This window comes from Saccostrea echinata, unplaced genomic scaffold, assembly GCF_033153115.1.
Source record: "Saccostrea echinata isolate AGI-Se365-2 ecotype Australia unplaced genomic scaffold, CSIRO_AGI_Sech_v1 ptg000051l, whole genome shotgun sequence".
Classification (NCBI taxonomy): Eukaryota; Metazoa; Mollusca; class Bivalvia; order Ostreida; family Ostreidae; genus Saccostrea; species Saccostrea echinata.
In genome coordinates, this window is record NW_026889800.1 from 8,762,703 (window position 1) to 8,774,897 (window position 12,195).

At 32.3% G+C, this 12,195-nt stretch overlaps 1 protein-coding gene across 1 annotated transcript in view; it reads right to left on the minus strand.

The window, feature by feature from the left end:
* Positions 1-9,443, minus strand: part of LOC133203551 (neurogenic locus Notch protein-like) — a 36,195-nt gene extending 26,752 nt beyond the window's left edge. Inside the window, exons 1-5 of the mRNA XM_061339321.1 lie at positions 9,429-9,443; positions 4,512-4,657; positions 4,301-4,423; positions 3,947-4,117; positions 3,455-3,573 (exon numbers count right to left, since the gene is read on the minus strand). Coding sequence (XP_061195305.1) covers positions 3,455-3,573; positions 3,947-4,117; positions 4,301-4,423; positions 4,512-4,657; positions 9,429-9,443 — 574 coding nt within the window. The remainder of the gene's footprint in view (positions 1-3,454; positions 3,574-3,946; positions 4,118-4,300; positions 4,424-4,511; positions 4,658-9,428) is intronic.
* Between the last annotated feature and the right edge of the window lie 2,752 nt (positions 9,444-12,195).

The following is a 12,195-nucleotide window of genomic DNA, read 5'->3' on the forward strand; positions in this document are numbered from 1 at the left end:
CTCATGTAGAAGTTTTTGAATACATTCTGCTTCATATGAATACAAAAATAGGTCTGCTAATAAGGGGGCGCAATTGGTACCCATGGAAATTCCAATAATTTGTTGGAACACCTGATCTCCAAAACCACATAGATATTGTCAATCAGAAACTCGAGCATCTTTTTAATGTCAACTTCAGAGTACTTGTGTGTACAATCAGATTGTTTTTTCAACATAGTAATTTTGCAAATGACCAGTGACAAGATAAGTAAATTTACGAGTTCCATTTTTATCAAAAAAGCAGCTGTCAACAATGTCAGAAAGTCTGGACTTTAATTTATCGTGGGGAATAGTTGTATATAAAGTTGAAAAGACGTAAGTTTTTATGTTGTTGATTTTGGTAAAATTTTGTGATTTTAAATGTTCCAAGAGTTCTTTGGAATTTTTAAGTTTCCACATCTGATTTACATCGCTTCTCGAATATACTGTTGCACAGTACTCTTGAAGTTTCTCCTTCAGTACTGTTAATATCTTAGTGAGGAGTAAAGAAAGAGGCTTGGTAGAACATTTACTTGAACCCGCTTTGTATCTTTGTTTGTAAGGATTTTTATGAAGTCTCGGAATCCAATGTAGATATGGTGATTCAAATTCATTTTGGTTGTTGGGAATATTAAAAATATTCATAAATGACATATGATTTTGAAGAATTTCCTCCTTAGAAAGGGAGCTATGGGTATAATTTCTATTACCACTTGTAAAATTAAATCCCAGTTCCTCTAAAATATAATGAGCCTTACAAACAAAGGCAATGTTGTTACCTGCTTTGTCAGCAAGGACCAGTACGTACTGATCGTGTTATCTACTAGTATCTATTTTTTTTTCACTTCTGAATTGTTGAATACAGAAGGATAGATGGTTTTCATACTGCCCCTCAATCGTTTAATGCGAAATTTCAACATGTATCTTGTACATTTAATCCATTATGACAAAGTGTCAAGGTTTCCTTTTCATCTTTGACCCAACGCCTGGCGTAATCCTCTACATAGTCCATAATATGTATGACATTTCTACGCCAGTTGAAGAATCGGGGTTCCCTATATTTAGGACCTTTTAAAATTAGTAATCTAAGGTCCTCATTATTAACTATATTTACGTTACCAGTAATAACGTGTCCAGCCGGACTATCCAGGCCTTGTAAAGTTTTCTTGTAATTAAAAAGTTTGGAAGCAATAGTCGATGTATATTTGTAGGAAATACAAGGTGTAGTCTTCAACTTGAAATATGGTGGAATACAAGACTGGACCCTTTTGTCATTAAAAATATTACTTATATTAACCGCGTCAATTCCTTTGTTGGCATATTTGAGGTTAAGGTCAGACGATCCATTCCTCAAATATCTGTCTTGTATATCTTCGTAATGTATGAAAAATATTCAAAATTTTAACTACCTTCTGATTTCTAAACAAGCTTCAGAACGTCTTTAAAAAGTCCAAACACTAAAAAAATTTGATATTGGTAAATTAATTTTTCCCAAAAAGGATTATATAAGAAAAACTACCCTCTAGTATCTTGCACAAATGCCTGGTAAGGTACCTTAATTTTTTGTGAGTAAACATGTTCAAGTAGCAATACTTTAATGACAAAATCTTGGAAAAAATTATATATTATTGAGGAACGTATCATCTGTCCTTAAGGAAAACGGGTTGTTTTAGCTGCATTTTCTTCTGTAAAACGTGGCGGTTTAAAAAAAAAATTATTAAAAATAAGAAATTAATTAAAACTGAAACTGGAAACTGAACTCATGATGGATGGCAGTCAAGCCCCACAGGACATAATATCCAGATGGTGGACATGTTTGTTGCTGGAACGTCAGCATACTCTACCAGAAAGGAAAATTGGGTAAAATCTTGGAAGAAATGGACAGGAACACCATCCAATACAAGATTCTTCTAAAACGATGTTAATTGACATAAAATGGCAAACAACAATAGAATAGAAGTAGACAATTCTATATATCCGGGCAGCAGTGTTGGAGTTTATGCTTCTAAGTCCTGTAAGATGACAAACAAATTCATGCAAAAATAGACTAGACACCTTCAAAACAAGATTGATTCCTCAGGTCCGTAGAACACTAAAGATATTCTTGCCAAACAAAATCAGCGAGTTGTTCGACACAACATCAACAGCTGCAATATCCGACCAAATTAAAGAAAAGCGGTGGAATTGTTTAGTTATTTCTTTAAGAATTGAAAAATTTAAAATAACTCGATTAGCTTGAAAAAGACTCCACGAGGAAAGGGAAACAGTGGACGAAAAAGGTCACATGGCTCTATAGACATAGAAACGAAAGCCCAGGATTGGACTTAAAGCATGGTACAGCATGTATCCGCCGACAGACAGAGATAATGGTCCTTTAGTAACGACCTCATTTGCCCCCTCCCCCCCCCCCCCCGTGAAGAGGATTTAGTAATGCGTATGCTGGATGTACGGAAATTAGTTCTCTTTATTTCACAAAAACGGTTGGGGGGTGGGGTGGGGTGGGATGGGGGTAGTAAATAAGGTGATAGTAAAGAAAACATAACAATTTTAAAAAGATTGGCATCATTTAAATTATTCTATAATGCTTTAAACAGTCAATCTTCATTTTGTCTTCAGCAATAAAGGGGACATGCCTCCGCCTCCAGATTATATCTCTGTGGTCAATGTTTTGAAGGTTAATGTTTTTACAGGTAAAATTAATCATTAGATGTAATGGGCGCAGTAGTAATCTATGTCACTTTTTGTTATCAATTGTCAATCAAAAAAGATATAGAACTGAGTTTAATCGGAAGAATTGAACCTGGAAATTCTACGAAGAAAAAGCTAGCTAGTTGTCAAGCTGGTATCTCTGTGTCAGCCCCATAAGGCATAACGGTATTTAAACTTATAGACATATAGTTTAGCATCAGAAATATATGATGTGGAGTTTACTTTTTGATTGAAATAAAAAAAGCAGAAAAAACTACCTCAGTTCCACCAGCAATACAATGCTGAATAAGTAAGAAATGACGTCAAAGAAATTAAATGTATATAATGTCTATAAATACTTTATAAATGTTTGGTACCTAAATTACCTGTGAATTCCTAACTAAGCATGATACACCTGTAACAGATACAGGTGTCATTCAACATCAGTTGTACTTCATGTTGGCGAAAAAATTGACATAAATGATTATATAAGTTTTGCTTGGAACGACTTTCATCTTAAGTACCCCATTCTTAAAAACACTTATATGCTGTTATGTTTATTCGTATTCATAAGAATGAATCATAAAAAATATTGCTTAATTTATTTTTACATTGCCTAAGATGCTTATTTGCTTTTCCGTTCCAAAACATTAAGTGATTTATGATATTTTATCCACTTTATGATTTGTTTCTAATGACAATTCAGAAACTTAGTTAATGATTTGAAAGAAAATGACAACTATCTTACCCATTTTACAGTATATATGACCGTTGACGACGCATTTCCGTGGATTACCAGGACAATGAGCTGTACAGCCTGATCCATAGTAACCCTCAGAACAGTAGGCCTTGTACGTTATCTGGATACTGAAATAAGAGTAATATGTAGATAAACTGTACAGTCTGATCCATAGTAACTCTCAGAACAGTACGCCTTGTACGTTATCTGGATACTGAAATGAGAGTAATACGTAGCTAAACTGTACAGTCTGAACCATAGTAACCCTCACAACAGTAGGCCTTGTACGTTATCCGGATACTAAAATAGAAGTAATGGGGTAATTGTTATAATTATACTTCAATTCACTTATTTGGAGCAAATAAATAATGCTTTAAGTAAAAGTTTAATTACTTGGAGAGAGAGAAGGGGTAATTAAAATCGATTATACAGATTATATAGATTTGAAAAATCGTCAAAGTTTTATACAAGTATTAAATAATGTGAATAAAACCAACTTACAAAAACGTATTTTTATCCGCCGAATAATTTGCTTCAAATTGTTGCCAGTGTTGTGAAAGTATGTTGTCTCCAATTTGAAGACTGTAGTTTGAGAACTCTGTCTGGTAGATGAGTGGTGAGGAGGAGTTTTGTAAATCTCGTACTTCGATACTTAGCTTGTGTTTTTCCTGTGTTAGAAGTATTTGAATAGTTTTAAAACGTGTTTCAGAAAAGAAATATATATATATATATATATATATATATATATATATATATATATATATATATATATATATATATATATATATATATATATATATATATATAATATACTATTTCATTGACAAAGATAGATTTTTGTGAAAAATTATTCATACCCAAGAATCTATTTCTAAAAGCTGTGGGTTTGTTGTATTCCCGACTTTAGAACCATAAAAGACGTTTTGTCGCCGCATGTCTAATGTTGTAAATCTTGATACACAAGTATGTGTACTGTTTCTGCAGCGAGAAAAAATTAATAGGCCATAAATTTTCTTTGCCTGTGGATTCATTTTTATCAGAGACTTAGAAGACTTATACCACTCACTTAAGACAAACGGTGAGTACAGGTTTACACAACTTGGTACAATGGCTACCGGCCACACCCTGACAACATCCTCCTCCGTGAAGTTTATTACCCGGACTCCTCACTTCATCTATGTGAATGAAGAAAGTTATCCTCCCTACTGCTAGCTAAAATAAATACATGCAAAATTTAAAACAATATTTTGCCTTAAATGAAGAGAATTCGCCGTATGTGCATAATCAAAATTATTACGTCATACCTGTTTTATGCATTCGTCAATGCTATCAGATCCTTGGAAGAAAATTTATAAATTTCTTTGTAAGAATTTATAGCGTTTTTATTTCATTTATGAGAAAGATTTTTTTTCTTTATGTTTTTCTTCAGTCTCAATTTTACAAAGGAATTAAAAGTGGAAAAGTCGGATGTAATGCAAATCAACAATGAGCTTGACTTTTTATAAAAAAAAAAAAAAAAAAAATAGTGGTCAGCTTTGGCAAATCAAAGACGATATCCGCTGTGAAATCTACGGTAATTCAACTCTCATTCCTCAAGGGACATAAGTATTTTTGATTGCTTTATTGGTTTCTGTACTCCTTTCAAATTATTTATTTGATTTTATCTGGTTTAATTTCTTATTCGACAATATTTCACTCATATAAAAACTTTAACATATATAACAATGAAGAACTTCAAATTTAGACATTTATTTCGCACTCAGGGACATGAAGCAGTGAGGAATCTTTACTGAAGCAACGTCGTTCATGATATGGGGCCTCGACTTTAAAGGTCTCATCTGAAAGACCCGTAGCTTTCTCTTCAAATTGCCGAGCGCTTGGCTACCTATTGCTACCAGTTTTTAATAACTTAGGCCTGTCAGGACAGGGGCAGAGTTCTGCAGTGCGGGGAACTAATTTTGCTCAGCATCAGCATAAGCAAAATAGGCATCAGCATCCAGCTAGTATTGGGATCATAAAAAATGCATTGCCGAGATCAGCATCAGCAAGCAAAAGAGAGAACAAACATAACTAGCATTGACCTGCTTAAATTCAGCATTGACCTACTAGGAACAAAAAAAAATCAAAAGTTTTTCTTCTTTAAAATAGATTGAAAACAGAAAAAATACAAGCTAGTTTAATAATTTGAAATATTAAATGAAAAATATAATAAAAAATAATTATTAAAGCATTTAAATGCTTTTAACTGTAATGCTGAAATTCAATTTACTATATTCTGCTAGCATTATATTACTTCGGATAGGATTGACCTATTTTGAAACAGCAAAGGTAGCATCAGAATAAGGATAACTAACATAAAATTAGCAAACAAAGGAAGCATTCAAATCAGAGAGCAAAGAATTAAAAACAATTCAATATAGATGCTGTAACAAAATAAATACCCTGCACTGTACCGTCTGAGATACCGTGACGGTTCGTATCACATAACATGTTCAAATCAGTAAAAAGATTGCTTTAATATAAAATGTTTATAACACACGTTTCATGGTGTACTAAAACACATTGTCAAAAATTGAGCAAGAATTTGTTGAACGGAAGAAAAAAAAGTTATAATTTCCTAAAAATTTATAAGAATTGATTTGTGCATAAATGCTACGAAAACGATTAATTCGGTATTGATGCTGAAAAAAATCTCGATTTTTTTTTTTTTTTTTGATTCATTGTTTTAACTTACATGTAAAACGAAATACACGACAAGAAATAAATTAACTTCTCTGTTATTCAGTCACCATAGTGTTAATGTTAGATTATCATATCAACCGAAGACTTTCAGTAAACCCGCAGTTATGTTTGAAATACTTACTGTCAACTTTTTCTGCGTACAGAGCAAAGTTGCCTCTATCAAATATTACATTAATGTAATTATGGCTGTTTTTCTTCTCTTCATGGTTTCTTTATTTAAATATTTCCACATAATTCAATTGATTGCATGTAGTAACTTGTAATATTACTAAGTGGGATTGTTTTTCTGCTTTACACAGAATTGATTAAAAAGGTAAAGTGTAAAGCACGACACCAATGCATCTCTGTTCGAGGAATTTTGCTTAGGAAATTTTTTTAATTTAATACATTTTCTCAGTCTTACCAAATGATTACTATTTTTTTATTCTTCTGACGTCAAAACACACTGGTAATGCATCATTTCTTTGTATACAGGATTCGAAACTGTAGACCTCATACGATTTTCTATAGAATGTCTTACAAACTGCATTACAAGAAATACAAAAAAATGAACTGAATACTTCCAAGCAGTCTACATGTTAACTGCTAATGGATTGCTTTCAGCAGTGATAATTACCTACCTTTACTATAAAGATACAGAGCACTAAAAACACTATTTGCTTTAGTTCATCCATAATTCCTCCCTTAATTCAGTGTGACAACTTAATTTGATCTTTTATAGACAAATTTTATCTTCCAAAAAGATAAAAGTAAATGCTTATCTTAAAAAAAAACCCACCAAACACAGATAAAAGTAGCATATTCAAGGAGATTGACACTTTATGTACTTCTTCCTTTTATCTTGAGATATTATAGTGTTGAGAAATGGTGTTTAGACTTTGTACATCTTGTTGTCTATTGTATTTTGAGATATTTAATGTATATGTAGAGGTGATGCTAACTAAATGGCTGAAAATGTCTTGGCGGTCTAATATCTCATCGACAAGTTTAATATTTTTTTGATTGTTTAGGGAAATAAACAATTGAATTTAAGTCTTTTTGGTATAGATTTAAACAGGAAACAGTTTTAAAACTATGACATAATATTTTTTTTCAACTTGGTTCGAGGAAACATGGGTTTTGTCAAACCCAGGGACCAAAATGTTTGAGGCTGTCTGAGGGAATTAGGTCCAAGGCAAACAGTTTGGTTCGAGGGGTCGTCAAAATGCATTATGTCCGAAAAAATAGTCAATAAATTTATTGTTATAAAATTTTCTTTTTATTTTGACATATCTTGCACTGGCTTCCAGGTCTGTGATAATTGACTAAAAGAAATCATAGACGATCCCGCCTACTGTGTAACGTACATATAAAAGAGTTTGCCATACTTTCATTTAGACAATAATATATACTTAACTATAGCTTGTATCATCTTGACATTTCTTTGTCAGTGGACCTTATTACTTGAGCAGCAAGTTGGGAGTTTTCTCTTTGATATGGATGAACACACGGTTTTTCAGGGTATGGTATTATACAGGACATTTCATTGTTGTTACATGTTGTGTCAGCGTTTTGTCCTCAAGGACATGAAGTTTGACCTTAATTGACCTAAACTTGCAATTGCATATTCAGATTTATTGCTCAGTTTAAAGCTCCAATAATCTTTTATAGCAATTAAGCTTACAGCCGATATCTGACGATTATAATTTTGAAAAATGCCCATAAAGACTATATTTGGAATCTTGTAAACAAGCATGGGTATGAAACTTAAAATGTAGATTAAATCAGTACTTGGAAGATTTTTTGTTTGTTACCTATAGTAACGATGGTTCTGGGCTAGCTCCATTGTTTCAGTAATATAAATGTCTTATAATCCTAGCCTTCTTCTATCAAATAATAATGAAAAGATAATTTTTACCTCAACCCATAGGAATTTGAACAAGAGGTTTATTATCCAGAATGCTCACATGCCACATTTCTTATAACGCTCATGATTTTGTAAATTTATAGACTGCTAAGATTTATTTTTTTTATATAAAATTTTGTTGCTAGCTTTAAAGAAATCTGAAATTTATGATTGATTTTATGTTGTTTCACGTCCCTTTCGAGAATTTTTTTCACTCATATAGAGACGTCACCATATACCGATGAAGGGCTTCAAATTTTGACCTTTACTCGGCACTCAGGGCCATTGAGCATTGAGGGATCTTTATCGTGCAAACGTCTGCCGTGACACGGGGCCTCGGTTTTTAAGGTCTCATCCGAAGGATCCGCCGCAACTTTCACTTCAAAGTGCCGAGCGCATGGCGAAGGAACAGTTACTTCCCATTTTTTATCGACTTAGGCTAGTCGCAGCCGAGATTCGAACTCACGACCTCCCGATCACGGAGCGAGCGCTCTACCGACTGAGCTAACGTGAACGGTTAAATCTGAAATTTAAAATTAAAATGAAATTGAAAACGTTCTAAAAAATGAATTTATAGATTTAACTTTTGTCCGAATTAAACTAGGTCCAAATTACCGGAAGTAAATCAAACAATAACACATTTCGCATCCGAGTAATAGATTAATATTTTCAAAATCTGGTAGATAATGTATAATGAAATAAAGACAAAGAAAAGAGATTTAAAAAAATCTGGTAGAAAGTGTAGAGAGATCTTCAAATTACTCTCATTTGTTTGAATTATGATAAAAAAATGTATTTGTTTGCATTGCTCATTATTTTTATCTGATATTATTTTAGAGGAACTGGAATTTGATTCTGCAAGTGTTAATCTAACTTATAAGAGGAAATTCTTCAAAATTACGGATCGGTTTTAAATATTTTTAATATTCCCAACAATCAAAATGATTTTGAATTATCATACCTATACCAAAATTCTCAACTTCATAAAAATCCTTACAAACAAAGATACATAGAGGTTCCAAAAACTTTTCTATTAAATCTATTTTCCCTCCTCACTAAAATATTAACAGAAATGAAGGAGAAACTTCAGAGGAACTGTACAACATTATATTCGAGAAGTGGTGAAAATCAGATGTGGATACTTAAGATCACCAAGAAATAGGTACTTAAAAATTCCAAGGAACTTTTAGAAAATTTCAAATCACCAAATTTTACCAAAATCAATAACATCAAAATTTACGACTTTTCAACACTTTATACAACCACTCCCCACGATAAATTACAGTGCAGTCTTTTTGACATCAAAGACACGATTTTTTTTTTTTCAATACAAAAGGAATTCGCTAATTTACCTACCTTGTCATTGGCCATTTGCATAATTATTTAGTTAAAAACAATGTTATTGTTCCGACAGGTATATTGTACTCGTAGTTTATGTTACAAAGATGCTTGACTTTCTGATTTACAACGTCCATGTATTTTCTGGGAGATCAGGTCTACCAATGTTCTGTCGGAATCTGTTGGATATCATTTGAACCCGTTTTTAGCTGACTTATTTTTGTATTTTATGAAGCAGAATGTATTTAAGAAATAAATAACAAGTTTAAAAACTTTGATCACGTACCGACCCACTTCATTTCCCAGTGAAGTTTTTAAACTTGTTATTTATTACTTATATATACATTTGAGACGGACAATCGAACATAATTGAATATAAATATTGCACTAATTGTTCGTCGTAGATTTTGACAAATTACGCAAGGTGTAAATCGGCTTGAAAAGCGGTTACACTTCAAATTCATCTGGCAAAGAATTCTGTTTTGAAAGGAATATTCTGTGAAAGGCTACTTGTGATCAATTATAGTGAGCATATTGGTGTCTGGGAATTTTTGTATTCGTGAGAACCCATATTCGATGTTTAAAAAACACAAGAAACACGTCCGATGTTTGATAATAAAAAGTTGGAGGAATTTCGGTCGGAAAGGGATGGATGGATACACTTGTCCGGACCAGTTAACTTGGAATCAAGTTTAAAATTTGATCAGAAACATAAAATCTAAGATTTCAATGACGGGAAGGCATATTTATTATGATGTTGACACGGAGACACAGGCGACAGCTTACATTGTTAAGACAACGATCTCGATGATGGAGGTGTGCCTACCGAACTTCAGAAGTGCAGAGTTTGTCAGCTGTTTGTGGCGTGATTGCATTACATTGATATTTTCCAACAGATTTTCAAATTTATTTGAGTAAAGTTTAATGAAAAAAAAATATAGCATTCAGAGGTCTACAAGAAAAATAAGGGTAAACGTTGAGACTATGCAGCACAGACATGAAATTTATAACACGTAGTTTTCTATTCTCTGCGTAAAATCGATCAAGAACTATATTAATTACTCGTTTACATTGTAAATAAAATGATTATTATTTTACTTGGGTATTTTGTACATTTTTATGCATGAAAAACATATGCTATATTGCTAAGTAGAGTAAGTCTTTTTATGTAGATATTACTGCGCTGGGTGATTAGGTCACGTAATGACCTATGACCTTCGAAAAACTTCATACAGGTATGAAGATATTTGCTCTCTGTATGTTTATATAATAGAGAGATACCACAAATGTATATATTAAAAAAATAAAACAGGAGAAGGAAAGAAATTGCTGTGACCTTCAACACTAAGATGTATCGACGACGTATTATTAATTAAGAAAAGCTACTTCCATTCATATATCGACTTGATAATCCTATTGAACTTGAATAAAGGATACCACAGAGTCTGAAAAAAATCTGTTTCATATTTAGATATTTTAGTAAAATAAAAAGATATTAATAGTAACTTAACAACAAAATTTCATGATAAACGCGATGACTTCAACTTCTGTACTTATGAAGCAATGTGCCATTATTACTTATATAGAAATATGCCGTTATTGCCTGCATATGGAGTTTATGTCTCCCAGTTGATTCGATACGTAAGAGCATTCAGTATGTACGAACAATTTCTAAAACGAGGCGAGAATTTGACAAACAGATATATATGTATACACATAGTATTATGATTTTCTAAAATTTTTACTATAAAAAAAACCTCTATCATAATAGTTCTAATATATCTTTTAAAAGCAGCTGTTTGAAAATTCTTGTTTTGATAATAATTTTTACTACGGATGAGTCCGTAAACCCGAGCAGTGCAGAGAGTTGTTTACTCTATCTAGGCAACTGATCTCGTCTCCAGTGTTTCATGAATTACTTGTAGGATTAATAATTCTTTGTTATTTTGCTCTTCAATCATAAATAAAACACCTATTTTATATCTCTTACTTTGACTTATTGACTTATTTTTATTTTAAGTAAGTTAGAATTTAAGGTTGAGCGTACAGATTTTGGAAGCTAATAAACATCTTGTGTATCTTGGACTCTTGACATAAACTTTGCCATTCGAATGGACTTGTGCCAGGATTGGAACAAAATACAATCAATGCTAGACAGGGCTGCCCAATAAATAACCAATTAGTCGATTCTGAAGATACATGTATTAAATACACGTAACCGACGATGAATTTAATGCATTTTTCTAATAATATACAATAATATTTAATGAAGGAGTTCAGGGTTTGAAAATCAGGTCGTCGACTTGAGGGGTAAAATTTCATACATAACTTTGTTGTGTTCAAGTTTGCTGTCTGACATTTTTTCCCGCGAAAACATTTGATGAATACACTAAAGAACAATGAATGAGGGGAATGGGGATATTTGTTTTAAGGTCAATCTGTTAAAGATGCATAAAAAGGAACAAAAAGCCTGGTTTAAGATATTTACGTGAAATAGTAACTTTAAAGACATAAAGCTACTTCAGTACAATACACTTAAGATAAGTTATCAAGCTGTTGACTTTGTGCTTAAGTATTTTACATTAGTTGATAATTCCATGGTTTTAGAATATGGACATAAATAAAAGACTGTTTGTCTTGTCAAACTAGTATCATTCTCGTCGATAAGCCATAGAGCATGCATATGTGTACAGAGAATACAAATTGATATATATAGGGATATCAGCAATTTTGTTTTGAGATAAAATAGTAAAGGAAAAAAAAGACTGCCATTCTCAATATAGGA